Consider the following 16,325-nt stretch of genomic DNA (forward strand, 5'->3'; position numbering starts at 1 on the left):
TAAGGTATGAATCTGTACTTTTAATTATGAAAGGCAGTCAAACCCAATAAATGCAAGAATAAACTCAATAATATGAAGATAATGAAGAAAAAACACTGTAAAATTTGTTACTTTTCAAAAGTAATATTGTTAACAGTAACATACAATCATATATTTCCATTGAGTACATTCGTGAATATACTCAAGTATGACACGCTTTCTCAAGTTGATAAAATCAAATCATATCTAGTGTTTGTATTAAGTATTTATCATGCAGCAAGATCAGGGTGGTAGTTTAGATGTGACACATAAAATAGGGAAATTTTCAGGTCAAAATATTAGGCACATGGAGAAATTACAATTAGCATTACTATGTATTAACTACATCAGTATTATAATCATTTTCATTGATCCAATCACTTTAAATATTCTTGCAACTTTTTATCTGTAATTCAAGGAACTGCAATTCATGGATGGCTGGTAAATACAACAAAGAGTTTTCAACTTGAAAGAAAGCTTTATCACCACACCCATAGCAATCCCAAACCAATAAGAATTGAAAATTATATATGATTTCTCAAAACTACCAAAAACGATTACTATCTGCATTGATAGTTAAGACACACTTGGATATCTGCCCTGAATTTGGAATAAGTTAGTTTTCGTATTTATAATGTTTATTGTGACAACAAGTAAGAAATTATGACTTGTTTAGAAATGTAAAATAGGATTTTGTTTCTAGCATTATTAGTATGGGAGATGATAGTATAGTAGTTTGGTGTAAAATAAGATTTTGAACTTTTTCTGTAACAGATTTATATGCTAAATACACTTAGAGAATAAAAAAAAACACTTTTCACGAAACCTGCAGAATACGGTATAAAAAAAGGAACAGGTGGTCTAGATCTGTGTGCTCCATTTTTGGACGACAGATCATAAGGTTTGTAGTCTTAGCTTTGCAGGACTATTAAAACAATCTTCGGATATTATAACCAGTGAAAAAATTATAAGATTTGACGAAATAATCAGAATTTTACCATATATGGAATAGGACTAAACAGGCATTCAATGAAATGGGAAAGAGACCACAATGCAAGGCACTATGTCAAATTACTGTGCTACATGTTTTCACAGGGATACCACACTAAAGCAACTCTGCATCTTTTATATATATATATACCGAGATTTTTTACCTGACTGCTATTAAAGAAAGCATGAATGCCTGTGAGCAAGCAACCAGGGGACCAACGGCTTAAGGTCCTCTCCGAGGGACCTGGTTATGAGGATAAATGCCTTACCAAAGGGCACTAGCGCACCACTTGGGTATCGAACCCGGGTCACCGGAATCCGAAACCCCCGCTTTACCGACTCGCGCCTCCCTCATAGCGGCTTTCCCGTATTTCCCATCGTTTATTGTCTATGTTGAATTGTGGGAAATGGAAATCAAAAGCAGCTTCCTAGCAGAAAGATGGGACTCTGCTTTTAGAAAGATGGCTAATCACCAATAACAAACAGGGGTCTAATGATTAAAACTAATTTAAAATGAAACAAGGTTGAATCCAAATCTCGATAAAATTTAAAGAAAAAAAAATGGACAGGCTAAAATTCAGCCCTTGCATCTTCTAATCCAATCAATAAATAGCATGTTCCTCCAACCAACTGCTTTCCAATACTAACTAAAATATACAAAATGGCTAACTCGGACACCTCGACCGGCAACAAGAACAAGCATTGTATACAAAATAATCCTATACATGTACAAAGTATTTACACAAGAAAATACTGCAGTCATTTAAACAATTAAATTAAACATTTCTGGTAGAGTTCAAGTGAACAATAGTACAAATTTTCAGTCACTAAAAGTTGAATATAATAACACAGGAGGTCATGTATACAGTAACATTATGATCAAGGATAAACATGATTTCATATAATCATCTCACTTCATTTATATATATGTATATGTATACATGTCCAAATTATGTAAATAAGAGCACCATTAGGTAAATCAAGAAATAATAATTCAAAATTTAAAATGAAGTAATAAATATGAGATTATACACTGGGTATGCTACAGTATAAAGAAGAGGTCAAAATCCAAGCATATTTAATGGTGCACCTAAAAGCCATGAATATAAATATTACTTGATAGGGAAATGCGAGTATTTTGATTAGCTAGGGCAACCATGACCCAATAGTGTAACATACTGCTTCATAAAGATATACAAAATTTTGAAAACTACATCAACATTGAGAAAAGAATTGCTTAAAATATGCAAAGAATATAACTAATCAACAATGGATAATTTTCTGTGTATTTTATTCCAGTAAACTGGTATGAAATTTATAATGGCTGGTAGTAAAAGAGTATCTAATGTAACATATCCAACTATTTTTTCAGATGCAGTACTAATGGTGTATTTAAAAATATCAACTAAATGTACACATTTCTTTATAATTCTTTATAATCAGAGATGTTACAAATAAAAAAATGGAAATTCATTTTCTACATGCTACTATAACTTATGGCAGTATATATTTTACCCTTGGAAATGTGCAACCTCTTAGTAAAACCCAGTTGGTATTGAAGAATAACAAGTGAGGAAAAAAAGGAGAAAAAAACTTGTTGTGTGTCACAAAAAGTGATATTTCTTTTTTCGTTTTTGAAGATCCAAGACAAAGATAAAATCATCAGTGGATGAATGTCAAAGATCAAAATGAGAGAGTATTTTTTTGAAGGCCACAAAAGTTTGAAAGATTTAAAATTGCAGAATTGTGAAGTTAAATATTGCTTTATTACTTTGTAATATTACCAACGATAAAAGTTATTTGTATGCGCAGACATCATTCTTTAGTAAAAAGAATTATCATATGGTGAATTGCCAACTTCACATTGTATAAAAAAGGTGATATGATATAAAATATATCACAAAAGACTCAAATTTATCTGTACTAAAGTAAAAACAGGTCCTTTCGATAGCTGTCCCATTCAAGACAAGCATTTTTTTTCTGTGATGGAAAAGATAGTCTTTGGGTCCAGATGTTTCATCCAATGTTACACAGCCAGGATATGCATTTTAGGCTTTCCCTCCAGTTGTTGCAAGGAAATATATCCACATCACCACTTGAAGTCGTGCTAACAGCCTCCTGTGTTAGCAACTGTGACATCCATTCATTTTGAAGGCCATCCTCAGTTATTTCATTACATGATGAGATTCCCATTTCATGACTTAAACTGCATATATCCTTCTGCACCAGTCACTATAACATCCATCCATATCCTCATGCTCTCCGGCGATGGCGCGACAAGGAAGTAAGTCCTTTCTTTGGTTTTGATGCAAAACGTCAAAGTCGGATTGGGGCTCTTGTAGGGTCTGAGATGATCAAAATAAACGTCCTGGATGGCCTGAAAGTACATACCGCCTTTTGGTTTGGTTTCATCCTTATCTGAGGAGTAGTAGAGGAATGATCGCTTTGTGCGACTGAAGACGAACCATCGTTTACGCCATGTTTTGATGCGACCACCCATCTTGGTCATGTAGCCCCGGCATGTGTTTTTCGTGATGGCGATGTACGGGCACGTATCCACGCTGTGGCCGGCCGTCTCGACGTGAGCACGCAGGTCAAAGTCCTCCGACGTGATGGGGAGATATCGGGTGAGAGGTCGTGACTGAAGGGAAAACAAATGAAAGAAAATAAATTGTGACCATGGATACTTGATAACAATCAGCTAAGAGCTGGAAAATGATCTAAAATAAGCATTCGTTCACATACTAGTAGTAAATATTGCCCTGTCCACTTACACTGGCATATAGATGGGTGGGGGATTGGGGGGCACTTGAGCCCTCCCTCCCCCAACCAAAAGTTCTACAACCAAGAAAAAAAAAGACGATAAAATGAAAGAAAGGGAAACATTATTTAATGTTTGGATACATGTATGTTCCAATTTATACGTCCTTGGTGTTTATATATCATCATTGTATGTATACTGCCAGTAGAGGGACGACAAATTTCTATGTGTTTGATATGCATGGACCAATAAATGAATCTGAAATAGGGTGAAATAAGATATTACTAAGGGGGCACTTATCCCGCAGAAAAAAAAATATATGTATTTACTAAATTCCACAATCTTGTGGCTTTCAGACACAGCTGGTTTCCTAGCGGTGCTTATGGATATGGATAAAAAGTTAATGAGCCAAGCCACAAAAAATTGATTTGTTTTTATTCATGGATGGCATAACGCTAATGACCCTTGACTGTCCTCTAGAAATGAGGTCATCTTTCTACGACCTGTCTGATTGAGTAATTGCCTAATTGAGAGTGATTTACACAGTGAACTCTTAATAACCGTGTGGGGTATCACCATAAACAGGCTATTAAAATGTAATCAGTCGTAAACTACGTCAATATCCTGCATCCCCAGGCAATTATCATAAAACTGAATAAGGAATGTTACTATATTAAGCCTGTATAATGTACCCGAATGGGGGGGGGTGAAATTTGATTATGAGTATCTTCATAGGCGGCGGAAGCGGGGGGGACGTGTCCCCCCCTAAATTTGAGGTGGGGGGGACGATCCCCCCTAAATTTTTCGTTGATGACCTTTTTTTTTTTTTTTTTTTTTTTTTTTTTTTTTGCTTGTCAAATTTTTTTTGGTTTATATATAACCTTTTTATTTTTTTGCTTGTCAAAAATCGTTGGTGGTCCCCCCTAAATTGTTTGGCTTCTGCCGCCAATGAGTATCTTACTATTATAGTAATCGGGCTTGGTGGGTGTTTCATAAAGCTATTTGTAAGTTACAAGCGACTCCCCCCTAAATTTTTCGTTGATGACACACCAGATTTTTCATGAAGTCGCTCCTAACTAACAAACAACTTTATGAAACATCGACCTGGGAATAGGCCTACTGTTTGAATTACAAACCATCAACGGAAAATAGAATTTTTCACGCTTTACACTTTTCATCCAAAAATGATTAGCAATTTTACAGTTACAGCAAAAGTGATATTCAGAATACATAATACAATGTGGGATTACAGGAGAAGTTTACCCAGCCACCAAGTTGGTTTTAATAAAAGGAATAAAACAGAGATAAGGTTTTCACCAAATACCCATCAAAATAATAACAAAATCGTGATTTTTTAAAGTATGGATTTTATTTGTCATGCAGCTGCTGGTAACCCAAGAGGGGGTATGTTTATCAGATGTAATAACTCACCTGTACATTGCGTGCCTTCTCTCTCAGTTTGACCTGCTCCATCACAAGCTCTTCCCTCTTGTTGGTTTCCTCCTTCAGCTTTATCTCCAACTCTTCTCTCCTAAGAACCTCCTCTTGTAGGGCCTTTTCTTCCAATTGCTTCAATCTCTCCTGTAAATAAGGAATTGGCATAGTTTCCTTCAACAACTTTTCTTTAGTAAAAGACAGTTTCTGCAAATAATATGACTCTTGCAGCTTGTTTCTGTATGGATGTGCTGAGTGTTCACATCTTGTGCTTGCACATAATATGAATACTTGATGTTGTTGATTGAAAAAGAGTTCTCAATGAAGATTTGAAGGAACACAAAGGACCCTTATGTTGAGCAATGCAGTCCCCAACAAAGGTCATAACAATGAACGGGATTATCTATTCATTAAGGAAGGAATCATTTTTGTTTGGAGAAACATAAACAGCAACCTCCCCCTACCAAGGATAGGTGACAATATCCAAGATCACTTTTTAGGGTTGAATTAATCCTCTTTATCTTACATCATTGTTTAAGTTGCTTACAAATTCAATTATGAAGGCATAGTCCCACCCCATTCCTTTTTATGTACTGTGTTGAGGACTCAATGGGATAGGAGGGTTCACAATGTGAGGGGGGGAGGGGGGCAATTTTTTTTTCTTCCAATTAAAATGTATCCTTAATTAATGCCAAGTCCAATTTCTTGTTTTGTCCTGTGTTTCAGGCTGAATAGAAAAGGTTGCTGATGGGGGGGGGGGGGGGCATATTTTTAACTACACGTATATCATAATCCAGAGTTTTGCCTCAGATTGGGACACATATATGCACCCTAAACCCCACATGAATATGAGCATTAGGGACTGAACACAAAACTCATATAGAACATACACAAAGCTTTATTGTGTCATCCAATATACCCCTCTCAACATACCTCTCCAATGTCAATAATAAACATTGAAAAAAGGACCTGTCATTCACTACAAAGCAATATAAAGTTAAAGGGTTTTTCAATTGTCATGAATTTTTCTGGGGTATGGTTTTGTATGTTTGCAAAGGGTGCTTTCATTCTTGTATTTCAAAGATAGCAGTAATTAAGTTGATTTCCTGTTATTTGCAAATTTTACCTTTCCTCTACATATATCTATCACACTTCCAATAACAATGCAGTAGCACCCAGGGACAAACGCTGTCAGTAAATGTTTAAAACTAAAAATACTCTGACCTGCTGAATTTCTAATTTTGGATCACTGATTAGATTGATAAATATAGAACCCGAGATGATGAGCCTTCGTGTAACTTGAGATGTGCATTGTGACATCATCGGGGAAAAAGGCCAAGGAAATGAAATTAGACAGGATAGTTAAAGGTATAGGTTCAAATCTTTAAAGTGTCAATGAAAATAATAGAAACCAAAACTTAAAATATAATTTACAGTTCCAGGAAAGGCCAATGTGATAAATCCATGTAATGATTATCTAATTTCTGGATGCAAATTTTGTCTATTCAATGTTATAAAATGCGCACAGGCACACTTCTTGAACATATCACAAAATCTACCAGTATTTTTCATACACCAATGTTTACGCCTCTTTTAATGTTGAGTGTAAGTGTGTATGCATGTTTGTTTTGTTTTTGTTCACTTTTTGTTGGGAAGGGGGAGAGTGGGAGGGTCAAGATGAACACTAAAAAAAAGAATTAGAAATAGTTGCTTAGTATAAACTGCACGGTCCACTCAGTAATAAGCATCCATGGGCTAGTCTCAGTAAAAATATTTTCTAAAATTAGTAAATGAAAATCAAGATTGCATAAACACTCCATGATGACAAACTTTTTTTAAACATTGTAGTGACAGCCAAAATCACATAATCCTAAGATTACTAATCAACCATCAATCATTCAGTATCTGTTGCATGATATTAATCCTTTTCCCCCTATCCACTATGAATAAGATACACCTCATACCTATTAAAGGGATGTTAAAAGTATCATAGAAACATAAATTCAAGGCACTATCATACTAGAGTAGATAAGCAGAGGTTAATACAGGCTAGGGCAAAAGGCCAGGGCACATACCCCATCTTTGTTTTGATAATTGCCCATTAAATATTAATATAGCTAAATCTAAAAAAAAACACTAATCTGCACCTCTTCAAGTTCAACTGTAAAATTTGATATCTGCACCCCCTCTATTGAATAATCCTAGATACAGGTTGATGCATGTCCTAAACCATATCAAATCACCAGAAGAAAACAGGCTAAGTTATCATCTTGGTTTCAATGTCAGATGGGGTATGCTTTGTGTAAACAATCCTTCAAATTAGTCTTTGGCCCTTCGGCCTTGGGTAGTCAGGTCTTGGCCTAGGACAGTCTGGCCTTGACCTTGTCCTAAGTCTTGGACAGTCGGACCTCCGCTTTGGCTTTCTGTCCTTGCACACACCACTGACTTAGTGTTCCCAAGAACCTTCCCATCCTGTTCCCATAAGCCCACTGCTGGCGAACGTGACCCTACTCTGAACATTGCCTCTAGTGTGAAGGCAACTTTAGAGAATGCCATTAACTTACCTGTTGCTCTAGCAAAGCCATCTTCTCCACCTGTGCATCTCTGAGAGCTTTCTCCATCATAAGAAGCTTATCCCTCTCCTCTCTTGACATGTTCACAAAACTAAAAACCAAGAAAAAAGATGAAGAAAGGTGGTTAATGACAAGTTTTCTACCTATTTAGTTTATGATAAAATCAATTAATACATTCCCCCATCGCACTTTAGTTCCACAAAGTGAAAAAAATATGTTAAATATTATTTGATATTTGGCTTGCATAACTTAATTTAACATATGGTACCAGGTGCCCGTAACACAAAGCTTAGCAATGATTGTAGAACAATTTTCTACGATTGATTACATTGACTGCAATGTACAATCAATCTAGAAAATCGAGTCTATGATTAATCGCCAACCTTTGTGTTACGGTGCCCAGGTCTATCATGATAACTATAGGAGCTAATGCGAGTAGCATCTTAGGATCGTTTTCTTCTTTTTCATGAAAGATAACTTGGAATCTCGAATTGATGAGCAAGTTTTCCAAGATAATGGAGTAAAGAATGGATGTGGGCACAAACTTTTGTTAAATTTCAAATAAGAAAGTGAAAAAATAGGGACTTTTACCCATGTGACACTTCCTTGAGTTAATCACAAGGGCAAGATTACAATGATATACACATATTTATTTTCAACACTGTGGTTTTGTTATAATTTATATAGTATCTGACATTTGCAAGTGCACTGCAAAAACATTTGGGAGAATGAGTGCTTCAGTCGAGGGCAGGTGAATATGTGTAATTCTATCCCTAAAATAACACTGCCATGACCTAATGAATGAATGGCACATGACATATACTCAACACTGTAGGAGTATACAATGCTTTAAAAACTGAAGTGTTGCAATGTAGCTAAAAATACTACTTCAGAGGGAGTTTCATAAAGTTGTTTGTGAGTTATGCACAATTCATGACCCGCTCTTGTGCTGGTTGTGATACACCAATCTTTCCTTAAAGGAGAATGAAACTCTTGGAGCAAGTTAGCTTTTGTGAAAGCAGAAAAATCAAAGAATAAGATCAACAAAAGTTTGAGTAAAATAGGACTAGCAATAGAAGAGTTATGAGCATTTGAATGTCGAGATCACTAATGCTATGGAGATCCTCCCATTGGCAATGCGACCAAGATCTATGATGTCACAGATGAACAACTCTCCCCTTTTGGACACTGAAAATATACCCCAAAACATCTCTTTTTGCTCATTCTAATCATATGACAAACGATTCATCAATGATATAATGTTGTGAAACCTCTGTACTTGTCCTCTCATAAAGAGAACACCTCACCTTGTGAGAATATAAGTGAAATAAGTAGTAAAGTAATGAGGGAGTTGTACGTGTGTGACATCACAGATCTTGGTCGCATTGCCAATGGGAGGATCTACATGGCATTAGTGATCTCAATATTCAAATGCTCATAACTTTCTTATTATTCATTCAATCTTCCTCAAACTTTCAACAATATGTTTCTTTGATTTTTCTCTTTGATATAGATTCAGCTGGTTTCAAGGGTTTCATTCTCCTTTAATTAAAATTGTATGAGTGGCTATCAAATAATCATACTCGTTTTCGACAAATCATACGAGCCAGATGTTTGGTAACGTCGGACAATTTTCATCCACATCGATTGGATTTCAATCATAATAAACAAGAAATGAAATGATTCGGAATCTGATGTCACACGCAAGAACAGGATCCCGTCTTACAAAGAGTTACGATTGATCCAATCAATAATAACTGTATGGAAATCCTTCCACACCATAAATTTTTTCGACAGGAAATTTGTTAACTCTCCTTAGTAAACAAAGAGAATCACACTGAATCTTCAAGAGAATAATGAATGTATGAATATACATCATATCTGGAAAACATTTCGAACAAATTTGTATTTTAGATGTTGAAGTTGCTGGCCTTCCATGTTTGTGGTTGATCGGATCAATCGCAACTCTTTGTAAGACAGGCCCAGATCACTATCATGTGTAAAGTTGCATAACTTATAGGATACAGTCACAACAATGAAACAAGACTCCAATCCGATCAATGGTTTGTCATTGAAAATAAAGTAATTAGCTTTGGTCTGTCTGGGGTCGGTTTCGCAGGTTGGACTGTGACATCTCAAATGGCTTTATGAAACACAAGCCAGGGCCCTGTTCCACAAAGCTCAGCGATTGATCTTAAAACTTATTTTCCACAATTAATTGCATTGAATATTGTGTATGAACAATCGTAAGAATTAGTCCTATGATCAATCGCTATGGTGTATGATACAGGAGTCTGGAATCCAAAAATAGTTGATGTACCTAATTACAGTTCTTTCCGGGAGGAACTTCCCGGGGGACTAAAACATGGTGATTCTCAACATTAGGTGTCTGTTAGTATGTTACTTAGGTTTTAGAGCTATAGTTATTTACCAAGTCTGTAGCCTATGTAATGTATGTTGCAATGTAGGGAAAGCCAAAGAAGATATCAGTTGGCAAGAAGAGCGTTATTTATAAATGCATGCATTGCAACAATCTACCTGGGGCATGAATTGATGTAGTTTATATATTATCAGGTCCATACATCCATGTGAAAACCTTTGGTCTACAAATACAGCCGAACATGTCTTGGGCAATGCAATGGCAGCCCCCCCCAAAAAAAACATCAAACGGGGGGCCTAGATTTAACAAGAGTTCTTACACCCATTTCTTAATTAGGCAAGTGGCCTTTATGCAAAGTTTGCCCCTAAAAGATTGACCTGTCCTGCTTCATGATGAGCCCCTCCCCCGGGGGGGGGGGGGGGGGGGGGAGTCATATGTATTGCTGTACTCATGCGTGACCAAATTATTTCCAAACACCCCCTAAACAAGTTTTTTCTCTGTGAGCAAAATAACCCCACCTATAAACCAGTTTTTCGCGGGCTTTATTGACACAATTTGTCCCCTAAACAAGTTGTTGCCAGAATATGACCTCGGGGGAAAAAGCTTGGGGAAGAAACATACCCTAAACACGTTTGGCTAGTCTTAAAAAAAAAAAGCTTTGGAACAAAAAAACATACCCTAAATACGTTTGACCCCATGATTGACCATTGACCAGTCTTTCAAAACCACCCTTTTTCTTGAAAATCAATGTTTTTGATACCCTCAACGAGTGCAAGCGCGGCCCGCGTCCAAAACTGAAAAACACCCCTTTAAACACGTTTTTTTTGTCACGCATGTGTACAGCAATATATTTGACTGGCCTACCGGAGATAAGCCATCTTGTATTTAAAGAGAGAGATTTCCAATATCTCTTAAATGTGATTTCGCAATAGAACAAGAAATAGAACAGCTTCTCGATAATTTACACCTCAGCATATAAATACCACCATGACAAACCATAACATTCAATCAACACAACATTCCCATACTTACAAAATACTTTGATTCATGCTGCCTAATGAATGTTGTTGCAATGCCTGACAAACAAGTGCATATATATTCCCAGAAAATAAAACTTCCAAATGAATTAGTGGCTCAAAAGCAGGACGACAGCGTGTTTTGATTCAGGATTCAGATTTATGAAATGAGTGAGCCGCAAGTGGAGGGGCATGACATTGACTTTGATCAAGAGCCAAGATGTGTGTGATAGTCTGTGTAAGCTGAGAGCTAGAGAAGGGGGGGGGGGGGGTTAAAATGGGGATGCTCTAATTTCCTACTGGTGAAATGTCACTGACAGGAAGGGGATAAGGTGCTGTCAGTCGCTGCCGACGACGGAGATTGACACCTTTTTATGCAGAGGGAGGCGAGACTATATGTTGAGGGGAAAAAGAAAAGAAGAGAGGGAGAAAGGGAGGGGGAGAGAGGGAGATATAGATAAAAAAAAGAGTGGTGAGGAAAAAACAGAGAGAATGAGAGTGGGAAAGGGAGGAGAGAGGCAGAAACATAGACAGCAACATAGAAAGAGAGAAAGATAGAGAAAAAAAAAACACATTCAATTGAGGCACGCAGGGGAGAGGGGGTAAAAAGAGAAAAAGGGAAATAATGTTTCACTCAGACCTGATGGAGGTAAACCCGAGGGTGTAGGAAAGCCAAGAAGGTGTAAATTACGGGCAAAAGTTCACCTTCCCTCAGCAATAATAGATCAAAGAGAGAAAGGAATGTCAATACTGCATTGTAACCAAGAATGAGAATGAGAAGCCAGAAAAAGAAAACAAAAGAGAAAGGGAGAAAAGGTAAGGTGTGCAAGACGGATCCATTCTATTTTACGGAGTATATGAGGTATAGCTAACGTAACAGTCACACCATGATGGGAATGATAACTGAAATGTTTTTTCATTATGAAAGCAAAATAGTAAACATAAGAAATATACAATATAAACAGAATTTTTGAGCTTTTGGCTCCCCATAATTTTAGCACAGAGTTAGACCGTGGTCTAAGTTAAACCTAACTTCAGAATACGGGCCATAGAAGCAGAATGTGAGGCAGATATCAGAGGTAAAGAGAAAGTAAAGAAATAGTCAAAGAGGAAAAAGTTTAATATTCGTGAGAAAGAATCAGATTAAACTATCAAGAAAGAGAGAAGAAAAGGAAATTACAGACATGATCAAGATAGGAAAAAAAATTGAGACTTGCAAAGGAAGATGTTAAAAGACTAAGGGAGATGTTTCATGAGGTAAATAATCAGTAACTTTCACTGACAAATTTGCTCTCGGCCATTCAGATGAGAGTATTTCAGTAGCTTATAACAGCCATCAGTGACAATCACTGACTGATTTGTTTCATGAAAGGGAAGATAGTAAGGGAAGTGATGTATGTTTTAGGAAGTGATCGGCATGTCGTGCAGACAGCGTAGCAATCCTAGCCGCATCAAGGGATCATAAACAATCACAGACCGGAGCAGACAAACGCCCCAACGAGACGAGACGGAAGAACAGGCAAACACAGAGTGATGAGCAAAGGAAATACAGTCTGCTGGTTTATGTTCACTTGGTCCGCAAGAATTTGTTCAACCTCTCACACAGTCTTATACCACACTGGCTAAACCAGAGCTGCCAAGTTGTATTTTGCATTTTCAGTATTCTTATCCCCCAAAATCAGTATTTTGACAAGAAAATCAGTATTTTTACCGTGTGAGATAAATATGCAGACCTGCCAACCTCTGAGAATGAAAAACTGTATTCTGTAATTTAAAAAAATGTATTTTTCCCTAAAAAAGTGTATTTCATAATAAAATGCTTGGCGCACTCGCTCATCGCGGCGCTCAAGCTGCATGCAAGCTAAAATGCGCACTGCTCTTGCAGATGAAAAAAAAACCATTAAAACATGTGTATATCTTTGCCCTGGTTTTAACAAAATGATTGAAAAAAAAAAGTTACCTGAAATAACACTGATCTAATAACCATATTTGTGTACGTTTTATGAAAATTTTGGTTGCAAAAACGTACTAAATACGGCTAAAACGTACTGGTTGGCAGGTCTGCTAAACCCATTTGGTCTATTGTTAATTTGTTCTGATTGCCATCTGGGCCCCATCTTACAGAGATGTTATTGATCTGATCAACTACAAGTATGGAAAGCCAGCAACATCAACATTTAAAACAACAATACTACTACTACTACTACTAATAGTTACATTTATATAGCGCTTCTATACATTGGTTTCTATAAAGCTTTTACATGTCATTATTATCAACCTGGTCATAAGATCCATCACTTTTCCACACACAAACTGCACCATCTCCACTCAATGGGGAGTATCCTGGCCAGGCAACCGTTTATCGGTGCTCATGTGCAAATTGAATTACATTGACGTTCACATCCTACCAGGTACCCATTTAACACCTGGGTCGAGAGGGGCAAAGTGTGGATTGGGAACCGCTACACCATGACGCTTCCAAATGGATGCTTGCTCAAAACATTTTTCTAGATATGCTATAAATTCATACATTCATTGTTTTCACAAATTTCAGTGTGCTTCACTTTGTTTACAAAGGACATCGTGCAAATTTTTTGTAGAAAAAATATGACATTAATGGATTTCCATACCTGTAGTTGAGGTTGATCGAATCAATCGCATCTCTTTGTAAGACGGGGCCCGGGTCTACAATAAGCTTGGTCAAGATTGACACACATCTGTAGGGCCCCCCCCCCCCCACACACACACACACAAACAAATGCAGTCAAACCTGCCTTGCTGACAGCCTACACAGAAGGACAGGTCAGTTCATAATGGACACATCTTTTATTTCCCTGATTATTGTCTTATAATAATTTTTTGTCCAAGATATAGGGTTGGGTTGCAATAGGGTTTTCATTTAGGTTTAGGGTTAGGTATAGGGTAGGGTACAGTGTTAAATTTTGGGTTGAAGTTGGCGATTCCATTAGTGTGTTGAATTCACAGTGGATCAATTGTCACCGGAGCAATTGTCACGGAACCCCTTGTCTATCTTGAGTTTTCTTTTAGAAAGGTTTCACTGCACATGTTGATACCAAGCCTTTAAAGTACCAACACCCATTCCCAATCATAACACCACATCTCTGTTTATGTATGGGACTACAATTCACATAACCTGTGCAAGTGACCTAGTAGCTATACTCATCATGGGTAATAATATCCTGTTTCCTACGTGAGCTCCACACTGGAGTGAAATCGGAACCATGCATTGTCATCTAGTTCAAGGCTATTGCTAATACTGATTGGACTACTAGTCTGTAATGGGATTAGAGGAAGGGGGAAAAGTGGAAGGGGAAGGGGATTAATAGGGTAACCTTGTAGGTGGGATTAGTATATCCTCTCTATACTGCTATAGATGACCCATGGTAGGTCTTATGACCACGCAGGCATGTTGACCAAGAAATTGTTGTAATAGAAACTTCTGAAAATAACTTCAAAATAAGATGAATATTCTTTTTTTTCCAATGAACTATTAATAGAAAGATGATTGTCATTTTGTTTTCAAACAAAAGGGCAATTTCCAAAATGTAGAGACCAAACATCTGCTAGTGGACCCCCCTTGTGCAAACTCTGGACTTTTCAGAAGAATATGTTTTAACTGTTATGCTCTTGGGCAATTCCATAAAATATGTACGTCCACCCGTTATATGTGGGACCTTCATGAAATTTCTGTCTCTGATTTCTGGTTCTTTGACAGTCCGTAATATTCTCAAATGGCCATGACTTGATTAGTCTATGAAGTGAAGTAAAACTTGAGAAAAATGGGGGTCAGATGTACAAAAAGGTTGATTATTTTATGGAATTTCCCTCTTGCAATTTATCCTATTGGATACCAACAGCCTCAGTGGATTCATGTATCATGAGCTTTCCCTTTTATTTATTTACCAAAATTTTGGATATTGTGAATTATGTCTATTAAATTAGAAAGAGATTAAAAAAAATAAGTTGATTGTGACATCATAGAACATGGAGATAATCTTAATTTTTGTGAAACGAGCATAATTGTTTTATTTGCAAGAGAGTGAGAGAGTGGCAGTTCATACATCAACCCTTTGTGCTTTAATAGGATGTCACAAGGAAGGTCATAGGCAACGCAGCAATCGCTTGACCTCATACATGGAAGTGACTCAAGTCGACTGATTGCGCACTGTCTTGTATAATGACTCTTTAGAAAAAAATAGCAGTCTAAATATAAATATTTTCATAAGGACAAATGGAAATACTTAGTCGATATGAACGTAATTAAATTCATAATGAATTTCTACCTTCGTTGATGCGATTAAAGGGTAAAAGACTTTTCATTACCTAACTATTTTGAACCAAAAGAGATAGAATGGTAAACACTCAAATAAAGTAATTGAACTTAAAACAGAAATTAGGTGACAGTAAATCTTTATACAGTGGCTTGAACATTTGTGTTGAAAAAAATCCATTGGGTATTTCATAAGTTATTTGTAAGTTATGAATGACTGAACGCATGACCGGTGACCCTTTCTCAATATGCTAAATGATACATCCCTATAACTGCTTAGTACCTAAGAACATGTTCCAGTCGTCCACTAAGTCATCTGCAACTTTACGAACAGCTTTATGAAACACCCACCAGCTGAATTGATTAAATCAATTCAATCAAATGAAATTTAATAGAAATAGAATAAAATCATCTACTAAACCAAATCAAATAACTGATGCGTTTCCTACCTCCCACTGAACGTCCGCGATGGAGTACTGTGCCCTGACCTGCCCCCGAAGTCCAAATGCCCCTCGATGCTCTCAAAGCTAGACACGCTGGTGCAGTCGCTGTACCCCAGCGACGTGGGCGACTCGAGTCGATACGGAAAATGAGAGGGGGAGCCGAGGTGTGAGGGGGAACTGATGGAGTTGAGAGGGGATGACGAGACGGATGAGGTGGTGGAGGTCGGAGATTTGAGGAGCTCTCGCTGCTTGCGTTGTTCCTCCCACTGGAGCTTGCCCTCGTCCGCGGCTTTCTTGCGCATCTCCATGAGGCGGGATTTCTCCTTTTCTATCACTTGCTCACCTGAAAAAAGGCGGGGAGGGGTGAAAGTTGAGTGGTAAACTATCTTGACAGAATCTGAGCTAAATCATTCAGCTCA

The 16,325-nt window shown here is 37.2% G+C and overlaps 1 protein-coding gene across 1 annotated transcript in view; it reads right to left on the reverse strand.

The window, feature by feature from the left end:
- Positions 1-16,325, reverse strand: part of LOC129266310 (pleckstrin homology-like domain family B member 1) — a 39,025-nt gene continuing 22,700 nt past the window's right edge. Inside the window, exons 10-13 of the mRNA XM_064104110.1 lie at positions 15,913-16,249; positions 7,768-7,867; positions 5,201-5,350; positions 1-3,649 (exon numbers count right to left, since the gene is read on the reverse strand). Coding sequence (XP_063960180.1) covers positions 3,203-3,649; positions 5,201-5,350; positions 7,768-7,867; positions 15,913-16,249 — 1,034 coding nt within the window. The 3' untranslated portion in view covers positions 1-3,202. The remainder of the gene's footprint in view (positions 3,650-5,200; positions 5,351-7,767; positions 7,868-15,912; positions 16,250-16,325) is intronic.

Source organism: Lytechinus pictus, chromosome 8 (genome assembly GCF_037042905.1).
Source record: "Lytechinus pictus isolate F3 Inbred chromosome 8, Lp3.0, whole genome shotgun sequence".
Taxonomy (NCBI): Eukaryota; Metazoa; Echinodermata; class Echinoidea; order Temnopleuroida; family Toxopneustidae; genus Lytechinus; species Lytechinus pictus.